Consider the following 27,750-nt stretch of genomic DNA (forward strand, 5'->3'; position numbering starts at 1 on the left):
ACCCAGAATCTGTGCTCTTGACCCACTATGACCACCTCTCGGCTAAGAGCTATCCCCAGGGTCACGTGTCTCCCTTGCGGTGTTAAGGGTGCACGAGTGCGGGGGTGCCTGGGGGGCTCAGTCGCTTGAATGTCCGACTTCAGCTCAGGTCATGATCTCACGGTTCGTGAGTTCGAGCCCCGCGTCGGGCTCTGTGCTGATGGCTCGGAGCCTGGAGCCTGCTTTGGATTCTGTGTCTCCCTCTCTCTCTGCCCCTCCCCTGCTCACACTCTGTCTCTCTTTCTCGAAAATAAACATTAAAGAAAAAAAAAGATGCACAAATAAAGGTGGTCTTGCTGGGTCCCCTGCTTCCTTTGTCTGAAAGCCAGCACCCGGATGGCCTGGGTGTGAATCCAGGCTCTGACCCCTCCTCACGGATGTGACCTGGCCTCCAGCATTTCTCCGCCTTCAGTTACGTCTCTGGTAAAAAGCGGCTGGTATTAATAATGCCGATCTCACAGGATTCGGAGAGCCGATGTGTTTGACACAGAACATTGCCCGGCCTCTGATCAATGGGTTCGGTGACGTCCTCACTCACATCACCAAACTTTTCTTTCTTCCAGAAGACCAGGGGGCTAACGGAACAGCTCACGATTATCCTTCACTATCGGCATTTACATTGGTATCTTTTTAACATCTCTATTTTAGATTTGGAGCGTTAGATAAACTATCTTATTATCTATTAGATACACAGCTATTATTAGGTAATTAGCTAAAATTAGAGAGTTTGGGCCGGTGGTGCCTTTGGTGAACTGGGGATTACCTGCCCCCGGTGGAGTGACATTCAGAAGAAAACATCTCCAGACGCAACAGAGGCAGGAGGGCAGCAGGACCCCCTCCGTGTGGCCCCTCTGCCTTCCAGCTGCAGGGCAGGACCGAGGGCAATGCTGTCGCACGTCCCCCCGATGGTGAGGGCAGATACCATGCCGCACCCGGGCACCCGGTGCTCAGCCCTGCACGACCTCAAGATTGGGTGGGAGGCCCGATTCCTCTGGGTCACCTCATCTACCGTCACTCACCCCTTTTTCCTTCTCCCCCCACCCATCCCCTTCTCGTGCCTTCTCTCTCCAGCTCCTTACCTTCAGTGTCACTGGCTGCAAAGGTCTTCAGGACCAGCCCAGTGGCCCGCAGGGAAACGGCGACCTCTTGGGCCCGGTGGCTGAGCAGGGCCTGGAGGGGGATGCGGGCACCAAGGGGGTCCTCAGAACATCCCTGTCCCCCCGGGCACCCTCGTGTCAACAGTCCTGCTTCCCACCCCTGCCCTGACTGAGATTCTTGTCCGAGTCACCAATGTCCAAGGCGGGGCTGGCGGGGAGAGGCGGAGAGCACTCTTGGCCCCAGGGAGCACAGTCAGCCTCCCAGGCCCGAAGGGACACGTCTCCCATGCCATCAGTTCAAGCATCTGGCCAGCTAGGGAGGAAGGCATCCTCCAGCAACAGGACAGGCCCCTTGTCCCTTAAATCACGTGGCCTCCTCGGCTGCGTGCAAGGCCAGTGGTAATTTGCTCATCCCTGCAAAACTCTCCAAAGGCTGGGGAAACTGGGGCAGGAGGTTCTGGCTCTGTCTGCTCCCACCAGCCTGTCCCTGATGCCTGCTTCCAACCCTGTGCCTCCCACCTCCTGAGCAGCCCCCCGCCCCCCACGAACCACTCACCTTCTGGTAGCAAATGTTGAGCTCAGCCCCTGGGCCCTCGGCTGCGCCCCTCCTCCTGGGTGAAAAGCCATCTGAGGGAGGAGGAGGGAAGAGGCTGAATCGCGTAGGAGGCTCCTGCCCCTCCCGCCTCACCCAGGCCGAGCGGAGCTGCTGAATTGTGACAGCATCTCTCCTTGGATGGAAAGGAAGCATCTCGAGGGTTCCAGTCCAGGCAAGCTTGGAGGAGCCAAGGGCACCCCGGTATTTGGTGGAGTTGGGGGGGGGCATTAGGTGAGAGGCAGGAGGACGTTCCAGAAACAGGGCTTGGCCGGAGATGCGTCAGTGAGCCCTGGGAAGGGAGGATGCTCACCTTTGGGGGGCTTGGTGTCTTGAATCTTCACCTTGAGCTCAGTGAGAAAAATGTCCTCTGCAGGGTGTTGGCTCAGGTCCCTGAAGATCTGGAGGGAGGGAGGAGGTGTGGACGGTTGGAGAGCTTCTGGAAGGAAGCAGGGCCGGGACCCCCACCGTCCAGGCAGTGACTTCCCGGACCTGCCTGTCCACAGGTGTCCAGTGATGTAATATATTTACAAATAGGGGAAGCCACTGGTATCAGAACCCAAGCCGTCCTCGACGGTCTGCAACCACGACAGTCTAATGCGGAATGAACGGGGCACACAATTCACACAGGGGCGGGGCCGTGTGAGAAAATCTCTTGTGGACGCCAGAAGGGCCAGAGAGGGGGACCCCATTCCTGACTTGCAAGGCGAGACCAGCCAGGACGGAAGGGCTCGAGGGAGCTGAGCCATTCTGGGTTGGGGCTGGAAATCTGGGGCTGGAGGGGCGTCCCTGGGACCCTGATGGGTCAAGACAGGAAGCAGACCCTGCCACCGTCACAAACACAGGAAAAAACAGGACTGTGTGCGGGCCCCATCCCGACATTTTTCCAATCAAAGGATTACTCAGAATTAAGAACGATCCAGATGCCCAACCACAGAACCACTCCCGGCCTCCTGACAGCTTCTGAGCCAGGGCACAGCCCTGCTTTGGGGGCTTCTCCCCCAAATCACCTGACTTGAGCCCAAAGCCACGTTATAAGTGCCTTCTAACAGCCTCTGCCCACGGTTGTCCATGCTGTGCACTGCTTCACGCTGCCGGCCTGGCCAGAACCCGCAAACCCAGGTCTGCTCCAGGGGCCTCTGGCCAAAGGGCAGCGACGGGATGCCTAACCTTTCAATTTATTTGCGTGGCTGAGATGTTTACTCCCTTTACCAGCCTGAGAGGTTTACTCCCATCTGTTTGTTTGACTTGGGTTGTTTCGTTTTGCCTTTTGGAAACCAGCAACAGGAGCTAATTGCCTCAGTTAGGTCAAAAAGGGGGAAGGTCATGAAGAAAATTTCCACCACGGGATGCAGAGTGAGGGACGAGAATCCGGAACGAGAGAGGAAGCAGCAGAGGCCGCCTCCCGAAATCTCAGGTTGAGGGGGACGGTCCCGGAGGAGGCGGGAACAGACCGGAAGGGCATGCATCATGGGGTTTTGCCTGAACTGGTGGAGGGGGGGGGGGCTTCATGTCTGCTGGGGAGGTGTGCATGCATGTGTAGGCATGGACAGAAGCTCTGGGGACACCTAATGGTCTCCACTTTCCCCCCAGCGGAGTGGGTGGCCAAGCCACTTGCTGAGAGTGAGGACTCAAGGAAAGCAGGGAAGGCGGGAACAGCCACTGCGGCAGGGAAAGCAGGCTCGACACCGCGGGTGTGTCCGTGTCCGGCCAGAGGGCTTTGGCTTATTTTTTAGCAGGTGCTCAGGGGCCCCGAGCTTAGCAAGCGCTGAGGCGCACTTCACCGCTGCCCTGGGCTCGGGTTTTGCTGGGAGGGGAGACAGAGGGGAAGCGAGGACGCAGGGGCGGGGTGGGGGGAGAAGGGGAGGGGGCCTCGCAGGGGCGGCAGTGTGTGATCAGAGACTGGCCAGTGAGCGTTGAGGATTTCTGAGACGAAGCGATTGCTGGTGAGAACTTTCGCAGCAGCCCTATCGCCAGCCCTCCGCGGGGTCAAGGCCTAAAGCATCTTTCCATGTACTTCTGCTCAGGCCGGCTGCCTGTGAAGTTAATGATTATCCGATTCGTCCAAAGACTGGAAAGACACGGTTAGCAACCAGGAGCGTCTGGGTGGGTCTGTGACGTGTGCCCTGCTAACCCGTGTCTCCCCAGAGCCGGAGTGTTTTGGCGGTGGGGTCCCGGGGGGGGGGGAGGGCCATACTTACCTTGACTGTGTAGATCTGGAAGTAGATGGGTTGGGTGCCCATGCGAAGGTAATAGGTGATGACATCCAGGATGAAGGGGTCCACGGTTCGGGATGTGTCCAGGGAGGGAGGCTGTGAGGGGGGCAGGGAAGGCCTTCAGTCGCCACCCTCTGGGCTATAGTGGGAGGTGCTGTTTTCGGAACGGAGAAGCTCCAAGGCTCCCGTGTCCCCTCCATGAGGCACTAAACCCAAGTGGTCCCTCAACGCAGTCCAGGCCCTGCTGACCACCTGAGGTCTACTCCTCAGGCAGATATACCTGTCCAGGGTCCCGGCCCCCCAGGGCCTCCGATGCATTCCACTTTGCACAAAGACACAGGGGGCGCCTCTAGCTGGAAGGGAAGGAGCTGGACGCTTGGGGTAAGGACCAGATGCTTGAGAACATAGCCAATGATCACAGGGGCTGAACTGAGTTCCAGGTTTGGATTAGGCGTTCACTGGCCAGGTGACCTTGGGCCCGAGAGGCGAGGTGATTTGCGGTCTCCTTTAGCTCTTGTCGTATTCAAGTATTATATCATTATCTATCGATCGATCGATCTATCGATCTATGTATCTCTCACACTGTTTCCAGTCTCTTCATGTGGAAACTGCGTTTGGACTAAGTGTGGGGGCCATACAAACTGCTAATTATTAGGGCAAAGCAAGCAGGGGGACCCTGATTTCTACATGTGTCCCGGCTTGGGGGCAGGAAAAAAGGTACCAACCAAAGAGCAGAAGTGAGACCCACATCAGATGTTCCTCCCCTAACAGCCTCCAAGTCTTACTTATTTATTAAAAAATGTTTTCATGTTTATTTATTTCTGAGAGAGAGAGAGAGAGAGAGAGAGACAAAGCATAAGCAGGGGAGGGGAAGAGAGAGAGGGAGACGCAGAATCCGAAGCAGGCTCCAGGCTCCGAGCTGTCAGCACAGAGCCCGACGCGGGGCTTGAACTCACAGGCTGTGAGATCGTGATCTGAGCTGAAGTCGGACGCTCAACCGACTGAGCCACCCAGGTGCCCCAAGTATTTTTATTTTGGGGGAGATAGAATGAGCAGGAGCAAAGCAGGGGCGGAGAGAAAGCGTGAGAGAGAGAGAGAGAGAGAGAGAGAGAGAGAATCCCAAGCAGGCTCTGCACTGTAAGCACAGAGCCCGATGCGGGGCTCGAACCCACAAACCATGAGATCATGACCTGAGCCAAAATCAAGAGTCAGATGCTCAACCGACTGAGCACCCACGCGCCCCTGATAGCCTCCAAGTTTTGAGGAAAAGGTATTTCAATACTCGGCTAACCAGTCTTCTGTGTATGCACAAAGACACTTTTCGGGTAAGCAATAATTCAGGAAACAGGCCCCCCCCCCTACATTTTTATTAGAAGGTATAAGAAAGAACCCCAATCAATCAGGCAATAAAATGACACAAAGATCTCCGTAAAGTGTCAACTTAGAATATAAGGTACCTAGGAGTGTTTGGGGGGGGGCTCAGTCAGTTAAGTGTCAAACTTCAGCTCAGGTCATGCTCTCGCGGTTTGTGGGTTCGAGCCCCGCATCGGGCTCTGTGCTGATGGCTCGGAGCCTGGAGCCTGCTTCGGATTCTGTGCCTCCCTCTCTCTCTGCCCCTCCCCAGTTTGCCCTCTCTTTCAAAAATAAATAAACATTAAACAAAAACTTAAAGAAAATAAGGTAACTAAACTCAATAGACTCCTTCATACAACAGCAAGTGCTACCCAAATATAAGGGGAAAGAGACACCACCCACAACTACAAAAAAAAAAAAAGCCATCAAACGTAAGGAGCAGATTCAGCAAGAAAAACATGCTAAAAGTGTAGCTATCCTGAGGGACATATAAGACTTTTGTAAATAAAGATAAATCCCGTGCTCCCACAGGGAGTAACTTAACACGCTAAAGAGGCTAAGTCTCTTCCAAATTTCAATCAAAATCCCAAGGTGGCGGGGGGGGGGGGGTGGATTAAAAAAAAAAAAACTTGACAAAATTCTAATATTTATCTGGAAACAGATATAGTCTGAAACATTTTCCGGAAGAAGAGTAATGAAGTCGGTTTATCCTGCCTGCTATTAAAATATGAAAGTACTAATGTGTCCGGAAATGGATGGATCAACAAGAAAGAATAAAAATTTAGTAAACGAGAAAAGTGGCATTTCAGACTGATGGGGCAAGATGGCTTGTGCTATAAATAGCTTTTGGACAACTGGCTACACATTTGGAAAAAAGACATTCGCATGCTTCACACAAAGCACTGAAACCAGTCGCAGGCACGTTAATTTAAAGGTGAAAACCGAGGCATTAAAAGAGTTACAGTAAATTATCAGGGAATATTTATCTACTCTTGGATGTAATTTAATCAGCAGAGGAGAACCTTCAAAGCAGGACTCCAAAGGCAGGTCTCTCAAAGGATAAAAGTTCTGAGTGTGACATAAAAATATTAAACTTCTGGGGGCGCCCGGGGGACTCAGTCGGTGGAGCGTCCGCCTCTTGGTTTCGGCTCAGGTCATAGCTCACGGTTTGTGAGTTCGAGCCCCGCATCGGGCTCTGTGCTGACAGCTCGGAGCCTGGAGCCTGCTTTGGACTCTGTGTCTCCCTCTCTCTCTGCCCCTCTCCTGCTCATGCTCTGTCTCTCATAAATAAATAAACATTAAAAAAATAAGTAAAGAAAAAAAAGAAAAAATATATCAAATTTCTGTAAGTCAGAAAACACTGCTGATGAAATTCACAGGCAAATACCAGAGTGGAAAAAGACGTCGGCAACACCTGACGGCTAAAAGGTTGAGATTCTCTTAGTAGTAGGGGCACCTGCCTGGCTCACTCAGCGCGTAGAGCCAGCGACCCTTAATCTCAGGGTTGTGAGTTCGAGCCCCACGTTGGGGGGTGGGGTGGCGTTTACTTGGGAAAAAAAAAACAAGAGATTCTCTTAATAAATGAAGATCTTTTCAACTCACTGGAAGATGAACTCACGGGCCGCCTACCTGGAATCAAGCTGTCCGGTTCCGGGTGGGAGTCCACCTCTCGCCTTTTTACTTTGGACAAGTTCCCTAATCTCGCGCCTCAGTAGTTTGGTCTGTAAAGTGGGGAGATGGCTACACTCGCACCTGCCGACAAGAGTGCCTACTTGGTAGGGCCGTGGAGTGCGAGTGCCCTTGAACAGCGCCTGGCACCCGTAAGTGCCCAGGAAACACGGGCTATTACACTCATGGAGAGGCCGTCCCAGGAAGCACCTTGGCCTACACACTAAGGAAAGAATGTTTTGCTCGATGGTCTCCCCGGGGTTCCACCCAAAGCAGGTGCCTGGGGGAATTTCGACCACCAGCTTCCATGCTTCCTTCTGGCCTCATCCCACCCCGGGGTGGGGCGCCCTGGGGTTGACCCTTGAGGTCAAGGGTCAAGGGTAACATCTGAAATGCCCCCCCTCCCGCCCTCGCTGCCCCCTACCATCTCTGCCAGCTTGTGGATGGCCGGGCACAGTGTGTTCACGGTGCTCTCATACCACGGGTCTGCGCGGCCCAGGAATGTGGCCAGCTCTCTGAGCTCCGAATGTCTGCATGCTGCCTGTTTCTGGGGACAAGGGGACGGGGCAGACCCATCAGGCCGGGTCTCTGGCCAGAGGGTCCCCTCCGCAAACTGGCCTTGGGATTATGGTCCGATCACGGAACCTCTTGGGGCCTCGGTTTCTCTGCCACGTGAAGCCTATTAGGTCTTATACCTCAGATGAAGTTAGTAAACCCTTAACTGAGGACCGCTTGCTGGGGACATTGAACGACGATCTTCAGCCTTGGAAGTAGAGAGACAAATACTGCTTGGAATTCAATGCTCCCCACTAAGCAAGCAGAGCGGGGCAATCGAATAATCGAAAAGCCGCCAAGGCAGTCTGGCCCCCAATAGATCAAAGGGCTCCCACTGCCCGAAACTTCTTTTCATGGGATCCCAGGAAGCATGCTGTGCGTGCGTGCGTGTGAGCCCCTGTTTGAGGAGAGGCTTGCGATAAATTCCACCAGGAAAGCAAAACAAAATTCAGCACTGGGCAGGCTGCCCGCCCCCCCCCCCCCCCCCCCCGAGGGGATACTGGGCCTCCGGGTCCTGCATCTGTGGCTTCCGGGGCACAGACCCACAAGGGCTCCCCCAGCCCCGCATCCTAAGGAAGGGTGATCCTAGTCCCTGGGGCCAGGGATGGGGCTAAAGCGTGCCCTCTGCCCAGCCCCTGAGGCAGGGGACGCCCCTCCCACGTCCTCCCCGACGTGCCTCCCCCCTCCCCTGCCCAGCCACCTCCGGTGCCAGCACGGGGATGTAGTACAGCTGCAGACTGAGCCTGGGGGTGAGGCAGCACTTCTGGGTCTCTCGTTTCCTAGCAAAGAGGGCGGAACACAGGGGTCAGGGCAGGGGTTTGCGCTTCCAACGGTTCCACATCCTGGTTCTGCTCTGTATTCTCTCTTGCCTGTGAGCGACCTACTCAATCTCTCGGCACCCGTTTTCTCATCTGCAGAATGGGCGCAGTGTGGTGACGAGGACTGCTGGGCTCGCCAGAACGTAAAGCGCCGAGCTGGTGAGTGCAGTGCCCCCTGGCGGCGGCGGCGAGCTGGGTCTGACGCAGCCCCGCCCCCCGCCCCGCCCCGCCCCCCTCCGGGCCCTACCTGAGGCTGTGGTAGGCCTGGGCCAGGCGCCCCAGCATCCTGTCGTCCCCCAGCACCAGCACCCTGGCGGTGTGAAGCCGCGACACACCAGGCAGTAGCTCCCCGTCCCCACTGGGCCTGCCCGTCCTGCGGTGTAGACCCGGGGGCCCGTCCCAGCACGCGGGCATCAAGACGTCCGGGAGCCGCACCCGCTTCTTGACGCCGCCTTTGCGCTGCAGCCTGGCGCGCTCCATCTCGGGGCTGCCGGGTAGGGGCAGCTCGTCAGCCCCCGGAGGAAGGTCCCGCTCGATGCCGCTGTCGGTGGACAGCATGGACACCCGGGCCAGCTCCCGGTCCGGCCAGAGGCCCTGCAGATCCAAGGCCTCCAAGTCAGCGCTGAGGCACAGCTGGGATCGCGGGCGCAGGAAGAGCACCAGTTCCTTCCCTGGGATGCGAGGAGCGGGGAGGAGAGGTCAGAGGAGGCTGGCAGGGCCTCACCCCTGCAAGGCCTGGGCTCCCGTGTTTCTCAAACACCGTTCAGCTGGACAGAAGCCCCATAAGATGCCCCGCGACGGAACAAAGGTCCTGCGGTGAACAGAGATGGCGAAGCCCGCATATTCCTGACACCTCGTGTTGAGTACATGTACTCAAGGCTCTGAGAAGTCCTGCAGTAGTCAGCTACACTCGGTGCCTTCCCCTTCGCTGACTCTGGAGCCCTCTTTATTAGCTTCCTCCTATCCTCTTATTGTCTGTGGCTTCCCCTGGGACACAGAGAGCAGACCCTGCCTACTCCAGGAAAGACTTCTAGGCTTTTCTTTCTTTCTTACCTTCTTTCTTTCGAGAAATGTTTTTTTATTTTTATTATTTTTTTTAATGTTTATTTATTTTTGACAGAGAGAGAGAGACAGAGCATGAGCAGGGAAGGGGAAGAGAGAGAGGGAGACACAGAATCTAAAGCAGGCTCCAGGCTCTGAGCTGTCAGCACAGAGCCCCACGCGGGGCTCGAACTCACAAACGGTGAGATCATGATCTGAGCTGAAGTCTGACGCTTAACCGCTGAGCCACGCAGGTGCCCCTAGGCTTTTCTCATCTACTTTCATTTTATTACCCATGAGGAAACTGAGGCCCAGAGAGAACACAGAGTCAGTCTAGGATGACCCAGCCCATGCAAGGAGGGACTTGGGCCTAGTTCACCAGCCAGCACTTCCCCCTACCCCCCACCCCCACCTCTCTTGAGAAGAGCCAGGGACAGTGTGAGGGGAAGGCCAGTGTGGACAGAAGTGTGAGGCAAGCAGATCTCTCTGGAAAGACCCCTCCAGCTCCTGGAACTGTAACTTCTGTGTGACTGCCTCCTTCTTGGGGACATTCATTGTCTGTCGGCATCAGCTTGGGCATGTGGCCCTTTCTAGGTGAGGCCAGTGGCTAAGGCACCGAGCTCTTCTGGCATAGAGAAAATGCGTTCTTCCAGACGTGCAGAACAGCTCAGGGAGCAAGGCGCACACACGTGAACACACACACACACACACACACACAGATGTGCACACACACACGCAAGGACATAAATAGATACACGTGATACACGCAGACACAGACCTATGGGCCCATGAAAGCACAGTTGCACGCACACACACAAACACAGACAGGCGAATGCACACACACACACACACACACACACACACACGCTCATTTCCCTTCAGCTCTGCAGGGAGGAGGTGTGAGGCACTTACAGAGTTGGTCTTCATCCGTCCACAGGTGGAAAGTGATGTGGGGGCTGGGCAGAGGGATGTTTGGCTGCGGGGACTGCAGGGGGTCACCTGAAAGAAAGGGGGGGGCGGGCTGTGGGATTCTCCTCTGCCCTCCCCTGCTGCTCCTGGAGGGCCCGGGGGCCGTGCAGAGACCCTCTCTCCCCCATATGGTCCCGTCCAGGCTTCCTCTCTGCCTGCTTAGCCCGGGACCGTCCAAGTTCCCCGGGCGGCCCTCGGTCCCCAGGCCCCCCAGGAGCCGCGCAGGCCCGCCCGCCTCAGCCACGCGCGGCAGGTGCAGCGCTGCTCTCCGGCGCCCCCCTGCGGGCCCTCGCCGGGCCTCGCCGCCCCCGCCCGCTTACCGCCGCAGCGCCCCCTGGCGGCCGCCTCCGGCCCCAGCAGCGAGCAGTAAATCTCCTCCAGCCTCTCCAGGTGTCCCTCCCGGCTCGGGCTGGGCTCGCTGGCCATCTGCTCCACGGCTGCCACCACGGCGTGGAAATAGCGCTCCAGGGCCTGGCGAGGGCTGGCCTGTCGGGGAGGGGCGCCAGAGCCTGGGTCCCAGCCCAGCCCCCCACTCCCCACCCCCCCCACCCCCCCCACCCCCCCGGGCTCCGAGGTTGCCCGATGCTGCCCACACCTGAGCGTCCTCTCTGTCCCCCACACGGGGCTGCCCCGCAACGGCGGGACCCCAGAGGGGCAGGGAGGGCCGCCCTTGGGTCAGTCTTCTGCCCCCGCCTGGATGTATACTTCAGGAAGGCAGTCTGTTTACAGCGGCTTCCGCAGCGCCTAGAACACGCCCTGGCGCATGGTGGGTGCTCCCTAAATAGTTGCTGTATGATTATTTTCTCGCCCTTGTTCTTTCAGTCAGCTCACTTTGGTTCCCAGCTATTTCAGAAGGACAATTTATGTTGGTAATCTATATAAAAAGGCTAGAGTCACATGTCCCACTTAGAAAAATAACCAAGATGAATATAATCATCACAAACCACTATTTTTAAATGCCAGCCTGCCAAGGCTTTATGGCTGGAAGCTTGCCTTCTCTTTTTAAAAAGGGAAGTTAGGGGCGCCCGGGGGGCTCAGTCGGTTTAAGCCTCCGACTTCAGCTCAGGTCATGATCTCGCGGCTTGTGGGTTCGAGCCCTGCGTCGGGCTCTGTGCTGACAGCTCAGAGCCTGGAGCCTGCTTCCACTTCTGTGTCTCCCTCTCTTTCTGCCCCTCCCCTGCTCACACTCTGTCTCTTTCTCCCTCTCAAAAATAAATAAACTTAAAAACAAGAAAAAGGGAAGGGACTGTTAAAGAAGTTAGGGGTAGAACACCAAGCTGAGCCTTTCTCCTTAATGAGAATGGATGGGAACAGGTTTTGAAAGCTTCTCGCTGGGCAATCCCATGCTCTTCAGCTCCTCCCTCCCGTGGTGCAGATCTGAAACCCTGAGAAGAGCCCTGCATTATGTTGTCTGTCTTCCCTCACCACCCCTCCCCCCCCTGCCCCTGCACCAGCCAATCCCATCCCACAGCTCAGCAGGTGCAGGGCTCCAATGTGTCCACAGGCAGGCACACCAGGGCTTGTTTTCCTCTCTGGTCTGTGCTGGGGAGGGGGGGGGATCTGCTGAGCGGGATCCTAACTTCCTGATTAAGGGAGGGAGGGTCATTCTGGGTGGCTAGGGCCCTGATAAACACTTGTGGAGCGAACAGATAATGCAACGAGAAGATGACCGAATCAGAGTTAGAAGGGGCCATCGGGTCCATTTCATCTCGTTGCTTAATTTATAAATACACTAATATTTATTGAGCACCCACGACATGCCAGACCCTGTTCTAGATGCTGGGATACAGCTGTGAACAAAACGGATAAAAATTCCTGTTCCCAGGGAGTTTATATTATAGTGTATGTCTCTCTTTCCACCCCCCCCCCATGATAATAAACAAGAGAAGTAAAATTTATAGTACGATAAATTGCAGAGAAGAAGGATGTGAAATTGGGGGCAGGGGCTGACATTTTAGATAATGTGATCAGGGAGGTCTCACCGACAAGTGACTTTTGAGTAAAGTCCTAAAGGAAGTGAGAGAGCGAGCCATGTGGATATCTGAGAGAATGTTCCAAGCATCGGAAACGGCATGTGCAAAGGCCCTGGGGTGTAAGCATGCCTGGCATGTTTGAGGGACAATAGGGAGACCTATGTAGCTGGAGCAGAGAGGAAGAGAGGGAAAGTACAGAAGTTGGAATCATCTGGAATCAGATGGAATCAGAGAGGAAGCGAGGAGGTAGGACAGATCTCGAGGGTCTTGTAGGCCATTGAGATGTCTTTGGCTTTGATTCCATGTGCAACAGTGTGATAAATGCCATGGTGGCTCCCCGGATTCACACCTTCAAGACTGAGGCACTCGTTAGCCCCGCTGCTGGGAGCATTAGCAACCGTCAGCTGTCAGCTGAGTCCCTTTCCATAGTCAGCCTCCGGCAAAAAAAAATGCCACTCTCCACGGTCATGTCCCTTCCTGAGGACCGTCCACGTCCAATAATTAATAGGTGAGGGAGTATCGAGGCCCGGCCTCTCACCCTAATTCGGGACAACTGTATGCAGAGTTTGGTATCTCCTGCTAAAAAAGGGTGGTGGGGCTGTGGGGCCGGGAGGCGGTGGAACATAAGTTTGAGGTCGGGGAGATCTGGGTTCAAATCCTGACCCAGTCACTTTGTACCTGTGTGACCACGGGCAGGTTATCAACCTCTCTGTGCCCCAGTTTTAATGATTATACCCATTTCACAATGTTGTTGACACGTGGTGAGCCTTTTTTTAAATGTGATACACGTGAAAGTGTCTAACGCCGTGCCTGGGACACCACAGACATTCAGTCGACAGCACCTGTCCGGGTTATCGTCGTCTGTATTATTAAGGAAACAGACCAAAACGTTGTTTGGGAATACATCTGGGTGGGCGGGTGTGAGCGATTTTTCTTTCCTCTTTCGGCCTGCGTGCATTCCCGCCCCGGATTTTCCTTAATGAGTGCGTACTCCTTCCGCACTGAGGGGGCAAGGGTGGTCTGAACCGGGGAGGAGAGCAGACGGGGAGGAGAGCTGGCGTGTGCGTGTAGGGCCCCGGGCGCAGCCAAGGAGGGCTGGGGCGGGGCGGTTACCTGCAGCTTCCTCTGCAGAGCGCCTGCGTGGCAGGCGTCCCCCAGGGCGGCCTGCAGGGCGTGGGCGACCACGTGGCGCATGCAGGCCTCGGGCGTCTGCTGCACCTGCGCCGCCTCGAGCTCCAGCAGCAGCGCGCTGCACACGGACGGGGACACCAGCTCGGGGTCCACGAAGAGGAATGCTCTGAGGGCAGAGGTGGGGGGGGGGGGTTGCTGCAGAGGATGGCTGCGGCGGGGAGAGAGCCTGAAAGGGCAGCGTGGAGCCCTGCAGTCCCCGAGTATTTTGTTCCTCCAAAAACAGGAGCCTCGGATTCCAAAGTCTATGGGGGTTGGGGCGCCTGGGTGGCTCAGTCTGTTGAGGGTCAGACTCTGGATGTCGGCTCAGGTCATGATCTCGCGGTTGGTGGGGTGGCGCCCCGCCTCCAGCTCTGTGCTGACGGCTTGGGATTCTCTCTGTCCCTCTCTCTCTGCGCTGCCCTCTCTCAAAAGTAAATAAACTTAAAAAAAAAGTCTCTGGGGGGACAGCAATAGGGAGGAGTAGGGACTGTGGCAAATCAGAGAGCAGACAGGAACAGCTGGCCCCCGTTGGGTGCCCCCTAGTCTCGCGTCCAGGCAAGTCCCAAGCTAAATCCTGTCCCCCACCCCCTCAGCTCTGTGGTCCACTGATGACATCGCCCTCCAGGAGGGACCCTAATTCCTTCCTGCCCAAGCGGACTCTGGACCCTGAGTGAGCCCCGCCTCCTCCCATCACCCTATCATGCCAGCGCCTGCTCTCCCTCCCGCCCCTGCTCTCCTTCCTGGCTCCCGGCTCCTCTGGGTCTTTCCACCTCACCTCCCTGCCCCCCCTCCCATGAACACAGCCTCAAGCCACACCTTCCAGGGCCGGGTCAGCAGCGGCACCCCCAACTTCACCGGCCCCTCTTCCCCACACCAACAGCAGACATTTCCTCAATCTTATCTGAAGGGCCAGGCACACACGGACGAAAGCCCCAGATTTCACGGTGTGACTGTGGCCTGGACCATAAGCAGCCGGGAGCCACCTCTGGCCAGCAGGCTGGCCGGCTGATGCTGCATCATGGCCAAGGGCGGGACGGAGGTGGAACGACAGAACTCCAGACTGGCCCAGTGCTCGTATCACCTTCTGCATGTGAGCGGGAGGGCTCTGAGCCAGCCCCAGAGGACAGACCCACCACCCTGCTTCCTGTGATCTCCAGAGAAGGCAGGCCCCGCCCACCCTTGCAAATACACTCCGCCCGGGACAAATGCCATGGACAGGAAACTCTGCTGGGGTTCCTCTCCACCCAGCCTTGTCCCCCTCAGTGAGCAGTCATGGCGTCCCAATACCTGGAGGGGGCGGAAGCCAGCATGCTGTCAGGGGTCACTCACCTCTCCTGGTAGGGGTACAGCTCACTCGTCAGGTTCTGCTCGGCAATGACCAGCCTTTGGTACAGTGTCCCTGCAAAGCAGACCGCATCAGCCAACCGGCTTCTGGTCTCTGACCCCCATTTCGCACCCTCCACAGAAGGTGCTGGGACTTTTGAGCTCCAGGAACCTCGGAGGAAAAGCAAGACCGTGGATGTAGCTGCACTGCAGCTCTTATCTGAGCCGGCTCTCACCTGGGACAGGTCTCACCTGGGACAGCTCCTACCTGGGACAGGTCTCACCTGGGACAGCGCCTACCTGGGACAGGTCTCACCTGGGACAGCGCCTACCTGGGACAGGTCTCACCTGGGACAGGTCCTACCTGGGACAGCTCCTACCTGGGACAGCTCTCACCTGGGACAGCTCCTACCTGAGACAGCTCTTACCTGGGACAGGTCTCACCTGGGACAGCTCCTACCTGGGACAGGTCTCACCTGGGACAGCGCCTACCTGGGACAGTTCTCACCTGGGACAGCGCCTACCTGGGACAGGTCTCACCTGGGACAGGTCCTACCTGGGACAGCTCCTACCTGGGACAGCTCTCACCTGGGACAGCTCCTACCTGAGACAGTTCTTACCTGGGACAGGTCTCACCTGGGACAGCTCCTACCTGGGACAGGTATCACCTGGGACAGACCTCACCTGGGACAGGTCCTACCTGGGACAGACCTCACTTGGGACAGCTCCTACCTGGGACAGGTCCTACCTGGGACAGTTCCTACCTGGGACAGTTCTCACATGGGACAGCTCCTACCTGGGACAGGTCTCACCTGGGACAGCTCTCACCTGGGACAGCTCCTACCTGGGACAGGTCTCACCTGAGACAGGTCCTACCTGGAACAGCTCCTACCTGGGACAGGTCTCACCTGGGACAGTTCCTACCTGGGACAGGTCTCACCTAGGACAGTTCCTACCTGGGACAGGTCTCACCTGGGACAGCTCCTACCTGGGACAGGTCTCACCTGGGACAGCTCTCACCTGGGACAGCTCCTACCTGGGACAGGTCTCACCTGAGACAGGTCCTACCTGGAACAGCTCCTACCTGGGACAGGTCTCACCTGGGACAGTTCCTACCTGGGACAGGTCTCACCTAGGACAGTTCCTACCTGGGACAGGTCTCACCTGGGACAGCTCCTACCTGGGACAGGTCTCACCTGGGACAGACCTCACCTGGGACAGGTCCTACCTGGGACAGGTCTCACCTGGGACAGCTCCTACCTGGGACAGGTCTCACCTGGGACAGCGCCTACCTGGGACAGGTCTCACCTGGGACAGGTCCTACCTGGGACAGCTCCTACCTGGGACAGCTCTCACCTGGGACAGGCCTCACCTGGGACAGGTCTCACCTGGGACAGCTCCTACCTGGGACAGCTCTCACCTGGGACAGCGGTCTCGGTTTTCAGCCTTATGGCGCAGTCCAAGGCGACCGTGCAGTAGGGGGCGGGCAGGGTTAGCAACCTTGTGCAAAAGGTGTAGGTCCTCCGGTAGAGCTCCTCTGTGATGCCCGTGGCCTGGGTGGGAGGGAGGAGTTGGGTGCCCAGAGCCCTAGGTCACAAAGGGTGCTGGGTGGGTGGGAGGGTGGGGTGGAGAGGAGGAAAGGCAGGTCTGACAGCCAGACCTGGGCTCACACCTCCCTCCCAAACGTACACCCCTAGTCTCTTCGCCCGGCACCTGAAAGACACCTCTCAGACACCCCACTCAAACTCGCCCCAAAGGGGATCCATCTCACCCTGTCCTGCTAGCAAACCCACTCCCCTCCCCTCCCCTCTGCTTGTCCGGGCAGCACATTCCTGCGGGGCTCTAGGCTGAAAACTTGGAGTCTCGTCTCCAGCCTGCTGGGCGCGATATCCCGCAGGCATGACGCTCCCAGTGCAGTGGCCACGGGCTCCGCTTCCTCCTGCGCCTTCTGCCTTGGCCCGAGCCCAGCCCCCTCCTGCCCCTGGATCCCGGCAGCCCCCGAACTGTTCTCTCTGCCCCTCATCTCCCTCGCTGCCCTCTCCCACCCCCCGCGATCGTACACAGCTCCTGATTGCTGTTGTCGAGACATTTTCTCCGTGGCTTGTCCCTTCCCTAAGCAGGGATCAGTGATGGCCCCCGGGGCGCATGGGAGCAATCCCGAGGACCCCATTCCGGCATTCGAGGCTCTCATGCCTCCCGCACGCACTGCTTTCCCAACTTCCTCCCCAGTAGCCCGCTTTGTGTATTAGGGGCAGGGCACCGCGAGTGTGGAGAAGACGGTTTGGGGCAGGCCACCCAAGAGTTCCCCTAGGCGCGCCCAGGCAGAGACTGCGTGTCTCCTGCGGGACAGGACAGTGTCTGGCCCTGCCACGTGTGGGTTGCCACGACCGCCCTGACCCTCGGCATCACGCTCACCTTAGTGAGCACATACATTAGCGTGTGCAGCAAGGGAATGATCGCATGCCGGATGTCCTCGCTCTCTACCTGGAAAACAGGAGATCGCAGGGCATTTACTGGTCTGGGGGCCCGGGGGAGGGGGCATGGGGTGGTGTGGAGGGTCACTTTCGGCGGTCCAAGAACGATTTTGAAAACGTCACCCTAAGGGAAGGAGGGGAGCCCCGGAGGCGGGGCTTGCCCTGTGCCTGGGGGCGGGGGTGGGAAGTGCCAGGCCCCCCCCCCCACTCTTCCCCTTGCAGTGCAGGAGAGAGCCAGAGTGGATATTATTGTTTTATTCAATGTTAATAAAAAATCACGTCAAAAAAAAAAAAAAAGAAAGAAAAGGTCATAAGAAATAGGCATTTATGTTTATCGATATTCTGTCTCTCTGCCAGTGGGGGCTTTTCCATTTACGGTCCTGGGGGAACGGGCTAAGTCAAGTGAAGTAATGAGAGTCAGGATCAAGAAAATCTCACTGACAGAAGCGTGCAGGAGGGAGACACGGCTGGCAAACATCATGCTGACAGCCCACAAGTGACCGGAGTCTGGGGGACGCGGCTCTGATGGCCCCGAGGCCCCAGAACCCACCTTCTCCAGTTCTGGGTCTCTCTCTCCCTCTCCCTCTCTCCTACCCCCGCCCGCCTCCCGAAGCCCCAGAACCCACCTTCTCCAGTTCTCTGAGCAGAATGCGGACCAGAGCCGGACTCTTTCCAGGATCTCGCTCCACCTTCTTATGCAGGGACCATCTCCACATGCCTGGCCGGGAGAAAGGGGAGCCCGGCACACGTAGGTGGGGCAGGGGGCTCTTAGCGGGGGACCCCCGGAGCGGGACCCTGCGCCCTGGAGCCCCAGACCGTGACTCTGAGCAGCCACGAGTCTGACCCCTCAGCTGGGCATCTGGCTCTGGGGCCACATGGCTGGATTTCTCACCCGTGGAATTCTGCTCTGCTGATTTTTGAGGACAGGGGGCTCTCAGGGCGGAAAGGCAGGCAGAGGGACACTAGGGGGACACAGGTGTATGCCTGTGGCTTAGGGACCGGCGATGTTTGTAGGTCTGCGCCCGGGGCCACGTTTCTGGGAGTCTGGCGGGCGCAGAGGGTCGAGGGGAATTTGGTTCGCCGGGGGGGTTGGGAAGGTGGTTGGGAGAGATGGTGGCAGAGGCTGCCTGCTGGCTTTTACCTTGGTTGCTCTGCAGGGACGGGGCCTGGGCGCCGAGCTCCCGGAGCACGGCCTGCACGCTCCGTTGGAGATCCAGCTCAGCATCTGGGCAGCAGGGGCGAGCGAGCATTGAGGCCAGGAGCTTTGGGGCCCCCGGCGTCCCCCTCCCCCCCACCCCTGCACTCCCTGAGACAGTCTTCAGCCACCCTTCTCCAAGCCCCGAGAGGTGCCCCAAAGTGGCCAGCTCGGAGCAGACAGCGGGCACACGGGCCCGAAACACAGCCTTCCAGTCACCATCTCCGTGTGCTCCGTAAAGCCAGAGTGTTGTCAGTGTGCCCCCGGCGGTACACGGGATGGTTTTATAGGGCCTTAAAAGGTCCTAAAACAATCGAATCACTAGGCTGTTATTTTAATGTGTGCTCGAAAAAAAAATTTTTTTTTTAATGTTTCTTTATTTTGAGAGACAGAGAAGTGTGAGCGAGCAGGGGAGGGGCAGAGAGAGAGAGAGAGAGAGAGAGAGGAGAGAGAGAGAACCCCAAGCAGGCCAGCGCAGAGCCTGACATGGGGCTCAAACCCACAAACCACGAGATCATGACCGGAGCCGGAATCGAGACTCAGACTCTCAACCGACCGAGATACCCAGGCGCCCCTGAAAAACAATATTTCTAAGGGGTTCCTCAATCGATACGTGAAGTGAAAATTTAAAGCCAACCGAAAGAAACAGGTCAGATAAATGCTGGGCCAGGAGGTGATCAAGTGAACTCAGGCTCTAAGTCGCCTTCCCCACCCCCCACCCCCCATCTTGGCCCCGGTCCTGCCTTCCACCTGCCTGTGGACTGGTTTTAGCAGAACCCTCTCAGCAGGAACCTGCACCCTCGGTGTCTCCTCCCAGGGATCTCCCATCCGCTGGCCCCCTCGCCGTCCACTGGCTACAACCCCCCAGCTGTCTGTCTCTTTGGGGGTCGAGCCCAATTTCCGTCCCCTGTTGAAATGGCCTCAGACCCAGTCCTCACCATATGAACAAGTGAGGTTCACTGGTAACGGGGAGGAGGCCCTTGGCCCATCTCCCACTATGGGGAGGTTAGCTGGGCTCTGTGCGGGCAGCCCGTCGCCCGCTGTGGGGCCACTACGGGGAGCCGTGGACCCTCACAGTCTCCTCCTCGGACACTGGGGCCCTTCTCCGTGCCTGACTTCCACGCAGGGGTCCCCCAGCCGCCCAGCTGAGCCCTTCTCTTTCTCCTTCCCTCGGAGCCAGATGTCGGTCCGCACCCTCGCCCTTTCCTGCCCCCAAGGTGTGCCCCCCACCTCGATCCCCGCGTGGCCACCCTGCTTCTTGAAGGCTCCGGACTAACACAGGAAGCCCGAGAGACGCTGTCCACACCACAGATCCCTCTTTACCACCAACTCCCGACAAGAGATCGAATTTACAGGCAAGCGTGTGCGTTCTTGGGTTCTCGGACGCTGGAAACCACACGCGTGTCTGGGGTTCCTCTTTCGCTTGTTTGTCAGGAAACTTACAGTCAGACTGGGGCCCAGCGTCACAAATCAGCTCATCTCAGGGGTCAGGGACCTCTCCTCCTGCATCCTCTTCCTGCTCTTGGTTTACATCCTACCGAACATAGATCTTAATTGCCTCGAGCGCCTTGGGAAGCAAGCAGGATCGAGATCACAATTTTCAGAAACCAGCGGGTTGCAGTTCAGGAGTTAGAATGGGGTTAGCCGAGGACCCGGGGTGAGCCGGGGCTTGGGGACCAGCCCCTCCAAGGCTCTGGCGTGAGCTCTGTTAAGTCGGCCACCTGGCTTCTCCAAAACCCTCACCTTCTACCTGCCTCTCCCCTGTCACCCTGGAGCCTTCCCTGAGGCTGAGAATGGGCACTGGCTGTTACACCCCACGTCTGGCCACCCAGCCACCCTGCTGGGCACTGAAGCATCCCCCCACACTGGCCAGGATCACGAAGCCTGGCACGAAGGCTGGCCGCAAGCTGTCTTCCCATCTACCTGTCTCCACCTTGCATGAAGATTTAAGGAGTCAGTGCAGGCTGAGTTATGAAAACATTTTGTTATTTTCTTCTTTCCTCCTTCCTTCCTCCTCCTTCTCCACCCGCCTCACCAAGGACCACACAGGCTGGGAACCGTGAACGCGGTGATCTCCCCCCTGCCCCCTCACTCAAAGGGCAGTCAAGCCTTTGTCTTCTGAGCCCTGGGTTCCTCCGCTTTGCAAAGGGAGTTCAGCTTTTATGTTTCAGAGAAAAAATAGAGAAGTTGCCAGGAGCCCCAGGAGACAACCCCAAATAAAGCGTGTTTTCGAAAGTCTGGGCAGCCAGAACAAACTCTCGGACTTTGGTCCACATCTGGCTTGCAGACATGTTTTGTTTGGGCTTGCAGAGTGTCTCGAAAGGAAAGAAGAAAAAAGGAATCAGCTGCCAACATTGACAAATCAGGAGATTTTGCATAAAAGTTGGGTTTCTGGCATCTCTTGAAAGTCCGTTGACATCAGGCACGCATTCTCCTCACATGGGGGCAATCGATGGGGCACAGCTATTCTGGTTCCTCACAGTGCCTCCCCTCCTGGTTTCCCCCATCCACACCCTCTACCCGGCCCCTGAGTTTGAGACCCCTGTCAAGGGGATGGAGACGATGAGCTGGATTATCTCAGAGGGGTGGGGGTGAAGGCTGATGCTTTTAGTTCTAGAGGAGAGTGATAACCCAAAGGGAAGCAGAGAGGCTAGAGTCCCCTGGATTGGGAGAGCCCAGACCAGGTCTGGCTGGGACACAGCTCACCGGGGGTGGCAAAGATCTCGGCTGAAGGCAGGTGAGCACGAACCTCTGACCTTGAGGGTCACTGCTGTGGTCTCCTGGGTCACCTTTGCCAGCACTCAAGAATGTCCCCAAAGGAACCCCCTCTCTCCCTATGCACCATGCAAGCCTAGCCAACCTGTTCAGGGGGCTGCAGCTACAGAGGACTGAAGACCACGGACTTTTCCATCATGAAGACTTTGTAACCCCTGGGCTTACAAGATCACAGAGAGGGGGAACGACCCCCAAGTGAATGACATTGGAATTTGTACTGGCCGTGGCAAAGGAGAGCTTGAAGCTGGATTTGATTGCATGAAGCAAAAGAAAGAAATGGAGTATTTCTTGTGCCTCAAGCGTCTCAAGGTTGTTCATATATGACATGCACGTCTACCATCATTCTTGACTCAGAACGGCCAATACATAAATAAACACTCCTAATTATTATCCTCCCCTCCATCCAGGAATGTGGGATATTGTCACGTTGCTATTAATATCTGACATTTAAATAGCACTTGAAAGGAATACACACAGAAAGTCGTACGCAGGCATGGCAAGACAATGTCATGTGTTCATCAAACCAATCTCATGTTTGTCGCGGGTAGACGGGAAGACTACATTTCCCAGACTCCCCTGCAGTTATGGGAGCCATGTGCTGAGTCCCGTCCAATGGAATACGGTAGACACAACATATGACACATTCACGCCCGGTCCTAAAATCCCCTGCACTAGCCTCCACCTCTCTCTTCCCATTCCGTGGTGACCTTGGAAGACATGTTCAAGATGGCGGTACCACAAGAAGGAGGGAGAAATCAGTCCCCGGAAGACTGGAGCCCACGCTGGATGGCGGTGTGCAAAATAAGCATTTGTTGTGCTAATCCACTGACATTGGGATTATTTGTTACGGCGGCTAGCATTCTCTGACTGACCCGTGTACTTGCAGAGCATTTTCTGGCATATTACCTCATTGAATTCTCAGCAGAGCCCTGGGGGTTTGCCCTCCAAATACTCTTCTCTCTGTTTTTTAGATTCCAGGTCGAGAGCTCTTACCCTGGCCCCATATTGCCTCTCTAAGCACAGAGGTCAGGCCCAGAGGGATCGGAGAGGCTCTCATCCCATTTTACAGATGGGAAAATGAGGCTCTGAGGGGAGACGTGATTTACATAAGGCCACAGAAATGCGGGAAGAGAGCTTTCTCTTCGGCAAAGCCTCTTCTTCTAAAGCTGCACTCTTACATGTGTCCATCCACCTGTTTACCCGGAAAAGGGAGAGGAGGAAATTCCCAGGTGAGACTATGAACATATGTCTTATCTATGAGTGTCTGGGCTTTGAGTGCTGAAAATCAATATGCTGGATAAAGTCGCCCGCACAAAGATTCCCAGCTCTCAAACCAGGGTAGGTGTTATGAGGCTAAGGAGCCAATAGGGAGGGATGGAGAAGTAGGGTTTCAGGGTCCTGACCACAGTAGGACTCCCTTAGCTCAAGGTCTACTCTTCAATTTCTGGCCATTCCAGCCTTCTGTGATCCCAGACAGAATCACATCTCTCCCAAACGCTTCATAGAATGTTTTCCTTTTCCCCCCTTCCCAATCTAGGCTTCACAGGAGAATCACTCAGAAAGCTTTAAAAAACACTAACATACAGGGCGCCTGGGTGGCTCAGTGGGTTGAGCGTCTGACTCTTGATCTCATGTTTCATGAGATCAAGTCACACGTTGGGCTCTGTGCTGACTGTATGGAGACTGGGATTCTCTCTCTTCCTCTCTCTCTCTCTCTGCTCCTCCCCTGTGCGTGTGCTCTCTCTCTCTCTCTCTCTGCTCCTCCCCTGTGCGTGTGCTCTCTCTTTCTCTCAAAATAAAATAAAACAAAATAAACTTTAAAAACCTCACTAATATACAGCTCACCCGAAACCAATTTAAATCAGATATCAGAGTATGAGAACTAATGTTTGTTCGTTTTTTAATAGCTCCCCAGGGCAGTCTCATGTATCATCAGGATGTGAATTACTGTCTTAAGTGATAAGCTTAGAGTTCTGGGTATTTGACCTGTTAGTCAAGAAAGGAGTCAAGGAGTAAAATGCTCAGGCTTCCCAGAGGACAATCATCCCTGCATTAAGAATGAAGGTCACAGAGTCAGAATGGCTCCTTCCTGGCTGTCACGGTGGCAGAAGGAGATGCAAAGGAAATAATTGGAGAAAGTTGAAAGTTGTCATTGTTTGTTAGCTTGTTTTGCAATAGGTGTGGTGTCTGTTCAGAAATGTAACTGTGGGGGGCGCGCGCCTGGAAGGCTCAGTCTGTTAAGCGTCCGACTTCAGCTCAGGTCATGATCTCATGGTCCGTGAGTTCGAGCCCCGCGTCGGGCTCTGTGCTGATGGCTCAGAGCCTGGAGCCTGTTTCAGATTCTGTGTCTCCTTCTCTCTCTGCCCCTCCCCCATTCATGCTCTGTCTCTCTGTCTCTCTCTCAAAAATAAATAAACATTAAAAAAATAAAAAATAAAAAGAGAAGAAACGTAACCCTGGGAGCTGGGCAGTAGACATCAGTGCTCGAGGTCCAGCCATGACATGAAGAAAATCTTCCAAGATTTTTCCAAGCAGACCAGTCTTTGTCTTCTGCAAGTTACCCCACACCTACTTGTCATGGTTAATTTTATGTGTCAACTTGACTAGGGCCACAAGGGGCCCAGATATCTGGTCAAACATTCTTCTGGGTGTCTCTACAAGGGTGTTTTTGGATGAGGCAAACATTTAAATCAGTAGACTGAGTCGGCAGGTGGCTCTCCCTAATGTGGGTGGGCCTCGTCCAATCAGTAGAAGGCCTGAATAGAACAAAAGGCTGACACCCTCCACCCGCCCCCAAATAGCCTTCATGGTAACGTGAATAAATCTTCATAATAAATGTAATAAATCTCCTTATAATAAATATATATCATAACTCTCATATAGTAAATATAATAAATCTTATAATAAATCTCACACTAGAGGTGCCTGGGTGGCTCAGTGGGTTAAGCATCTGACTCTGGATTTCGGCTCAGGTCGTGACCTCATGGTTCGTGGGACTGAGCCCCGTGGCGGGTTCTGTACTGACAGCATGGAGCCTGCTTGGGACTCTCTCTCTCTCCCTCTCTCTCTCTCTCTCTGTCCCTTTCCCCTCTCTAAACAAATAAATAAATAAATAGATAAATAAATGTTAAAAGAAATAAATCTCATCCCATATATGTGTGTATATCCTACGGGGGCTGTTTCTGTGGAGAAAACCTCGCTAACACAGCCACAGAGGACCACGGCATCCATCCGCATCAGAAGAAGTGGACATGTCCCTCCAGACGAAAGGGTGACAGGCAACCTCAGGTCACTTGGGACACACAAAATTATCACCCAAGAGGTTGAATTTGCGACTCCCAAGGGACGTTTCCTCCAACTAGGGCGCTGGAAAGAATTGCCCTATTCTGCTTTCTGGGCATCAGCCGCCAGAATCAGCACCCCCTCCCTGGACAGAGAGGGAGAACGCACCAACAGACTCTTTCTGGTCCCCTCTCTTTGAAAACTAACCCCAGGGCCCGTTACTTCACGCCGGGTGAGCCATAAAACAGTCGAGGACAGCACAGGTCACCTGTGGCCCTGTTCAGACGGGGGACTCCTGAGGCAGGTTAGTTCCGTGCAGGGGAATGTCACTTAGCAGCTTGGTTCCCATTTCAGAGGGTGACTTTTCCCCCACCTTGACCCCGGAGCTGGGGTCCGTTCTCCCAGATCCCACGAGTCCCCGCACGCTGACCACACGTGGACTTCGCGGACCGGCCTCCCAACCGGGGACTCGGGACTCGCCTGAAAAGCCCCGGTGCTCCCACAGCTCCATCTCGACATCTCAGCTTACTGAAATCTCCCCTCAGCACCCAGACGCACCATTGGCTGGAGTCATGTGGCTTCCACTTCTCTTTTATGCCCATGCCCGGGGCCCCCTGACCCCCACGTGGAACAAGGGCTCAGGTCGTTCAAAAATGGTTTGCATTCTTGGCCCTGTTTGCAGGGATGGCCAAATGACAGTAACTCGGGCGCCTTGGAGCGTTGCCTTTTGCATGCCTCTAAAGAAATACCTTCCTTTTCAGGGGCCCCTCTTCTGAACGCTAGGACGAGAGAACCCCTTAGGGCTACAGGAAGGTGGGGCAAGTTCTAGGCATCTGTAATTTGGGAAGACAGCCGGGACAACTTCAGTTCTGATCGTGATGGCGAGACGCCCCTGGGGAGCTCCCGGGGCCAGCATCCTAGTTGGGGGATGTTTTCTTTCCCCCATTTGATTCGGGGGCGGCCCTCTGTCACATCTTCGGTGGAGGCTGCCGGTGGTCTCGCCCGCCCAGCAGCCCTCTCTGCTCATTGTAGTCCAGGCGCCCTGCTTTGCCTTGGCCTGAAGCAGACACAAAACCAAGCTGGCCAGTGGACTCTCTCTCCCCCTGGGTGAGCCCCGCGCAGGTGATGGCCGGCAGGCAGGAACACGGGAAGGGCACTCTTTGTGTTTGGGAAATTAAACCAGCCACATGCGTTTCTACTGCTTGTATCCAAAGGAACTTCACTGGCACACCTGTCTTCCTAAAACGCAGCATGGCGTGCATCTAATGTTCTACGTAAAGCCAGTGCAAAGTAAGTTGGTTTTGAAATGTTGAGATTTTTGGGGGCGCCTGGGTGGCTCAGTCGTTTGAGCGTCCGACCTCGGCTCAGGTCATGATCTCACAGCTCGGGAGTTCGAACCCCGCGTCGGGCTCCCGGCTGACAGCTCGGAACCTGGAGCCTGCTTCTGCTTCTGTGTCTCCTCTCTCTGCCCCTAACTCACTCACATTCTGTCTCTGTCTCTCTCAAAAATAAGTGAACATTTAAAAAAATTTTTTTAAAAAGAAATATTGAGATTTTCACACTGCTGGCCCCACTCTGCCACCCTCTGGACCGGGCAAACCCCAGCTGGTGAAAGATAACCCGGAATATCGCAACACAGGGATTTGCGGGCTTGCTTGATTCAGCCCGAGCCTCTTCGGCTGTGGGAGGCTCTGACGGTGACGGGGTGTGGAAAGGATGCGTGTCTTAGGGATAATAACGACCCGTAGAGCTTCACTTGCCTTGGCTGTGCCTTCCCCTTCCCTGGGATAGGGGTCTTCCGGGGCATTAGCGTCTAAGCCTCGTGAGAAGTGCTCTGTGACTTCCTGGGTGACCATTAGGGGATCCGCATCTTGAGGGAAAGGTCATCCCTCGTCCCAGGTTGACAAAGTGTGAAGAGCGTGGGCTTTGCCATGAGCTAGACCTTGGTTCCGATCCTGGCTCTGCCACTTATTAGCTGTGCAGCTTTGAGTAGATGACCTAACCTCTCTGAGCCTCTGTTCCCCTTTTCCATAAAACAGGGACAAGGGCATTGATATTGTCCCACACAGAACCCTTCTGACGACTGCCCGGGGAAAGCCACAGCGAAATCGTTAAGGGCACGGCGCTAGAGCTAGCCTGCTGGGGTCAAGTCCTGGTTTGACTGTACAAAGCTATGTGGCCTTGGGAGCAATACCTGTCCCCGCTGGGCCTCACTTTCTCTTTCTGTAAAATGGGGGCAGCGATAACATCTATCTCAGGGGGCCTTTATGAGGACTCCGTGAGTTAATACTTGTCAAGGGCTTTTATCACGACTTGATAGATTGTAACCGCTACCGAGGCGTTTGGTAAATGAACCCAAGCATCTGGCGATAGATCTTGGCTATTGTCATTCTCTTCCTCAGTGTCCAGCTCAGTGACCTGCAAGGAGCCGGGGCTCGTACAAGGGCGTGGAGGTCCGCTTCTCAAGATGTTCTCACACTGGGGCGGCTGAGATCGGGGTCTGAGATGGCAGCCCCAGGGGGGCACTGTCACCTGCCAGGGAGGCCTTCCCCTGCGAGGCAGCCGGACGCACTCGACCCCTCTCTCCCCTCCCCCCACCAACCTGGTCATACTGACCTGAGCTCTCCATGGGAGCCCGGGGTACGTGTGAAGAGGATGTGGTCGTCTCAGCAGCAGAATGGAAAGTAAAGTGGTTGTTTTTCCGCACAGACGTGGTTCTGCAAACTAAGAGGCAGTTAGCGTAAGTGGTTGGAAGGTTACAGAAAGTGCGTCTGGGGGAATGGAGGGGCTCCTGGGGGACCCAGGCTCCCAGCACGTCGGAGGAAAGGCTACATTTATTTCAGAAATTCCTCTGCGGTGCTGGCTCTGAGCCTGGCACTCTTCTAAACACTGAAAAATGACCAACGTTTAAACATTTGCATTGACCTTAAGAGGTGGGTACAATTTTCTCTCCATTCTACAGGCAGGGACGTTGAAGCACAGTGAGGTTAAGTAACTATGGAAGGTTTGGGCGCCTGGGTGGCTCAGTTGGTTAAGCATCCGACTTCTGCTCAGGTCGCGATCTCACGGTTCATGAGTTTGAGCCCCACATCGGGCCCTCTGCTGTCAGCACAGAGCCCGCTTTGGGTCCTCTGTCTCCCTCTCTCTCTGCCCCTCCCCAGCTAGCACTCTCTCTCTCTAAAAAAAAAAAAAAAAGAGACTACAGAAGGT

The 27,750-nt window shown here is 55.7% G+C and overlaps 1 protein-coding gene across 4 annotated transcripts in view; it reads right to left on the reverse strand.

Moving 5' to 3' along the window:
• The window catches only part of PIK3R6 (phosphoinositide-3-kinase regulatory subunit 6), a 57,382-nt gene that overhangs the window by 13,524 nt on the left and 16,108 nt on the right, over positions 1-27,750 (reverse strand). Inside the window, exons 2-17 of one of the 4 annotated variants that reach the window (XM_027047700.2) lie at positions 27,157-27,264; positions 18,430-18,513; positions 17,915-18,006; positions 17,230-17,298; positions 16,235-16,367; positions 14,821-14,890; positions 13,435-13,618; positions 10,669-10,834; positions 10,292-10,378; positions 8,586-9,009; positions 8,221-8,299; positions 7,390-7,512; positions 3,930-4,040; positions 2,042-2,129; positions 1,693-1,763; positions 1,119-1,209 (exon numbers count right to left, since the gene is read on the reverse strand). In XM_027047700.2, coding sequence (XP_026903501.1) covers positions 1,119-1,209; positions 1,693-1,763; positions 2,042-2,129; positions 3,930-4,040; positions 7,390-7,512; positions 8,221-8,299; positions 8,586-9,009; positions 10,292-10,378; positions 10,669-10,834; positions 13,435-13,618; positions 14,821-14,890; positions 16,235-16,367; positions 17,230-17,298; positions 17,915-18,006; positions 18,430-18,513; positions 27,157-27,169 — 1,885 coding nt within the window. In that variant the 5' untranslated portion in view covers positions 27,170-27,264. Of the gene's footprint in view, positions 1-1,118; positions 1,210-1,692; positions 1,764-2,041; positions 2,130-3,929; positions 4,041-7,389; positions 7,513-8,220; positions 8,300-8,585; positions 9,010-10,291; positions 10,379-10,668; positions 10,835-13,434; positions 13,619-14,820; positions 14,891-16,234; positions 16,402-17,229; positions 17,299-17,914; positions 18,007-18,429; positions 18,514-19,713; positions 20,254-27,156; positions 27,265-27,750 lie in introns of those variants that run through there. The other 3 variants (XM_053211789.1, XM_053211788.1, XM_027047702.2) reach the window with 3 other exon arrangements.

This window comes from Acinonyx jubatus, chromosome E1 (genome assembly GCF_027475565.1).
Source record: "Acinonyx jubatus isolate Ajub_Pintada_27869175 chromosome E1, VMU_Ajub_asm_v1.0, whole genome shotgun sequence".
NCBI lineage: Eukaryota > Metazoa > Chordata > Mammalia > Carnivora > Felidae > Acinonyx > Acinonyx jubatus.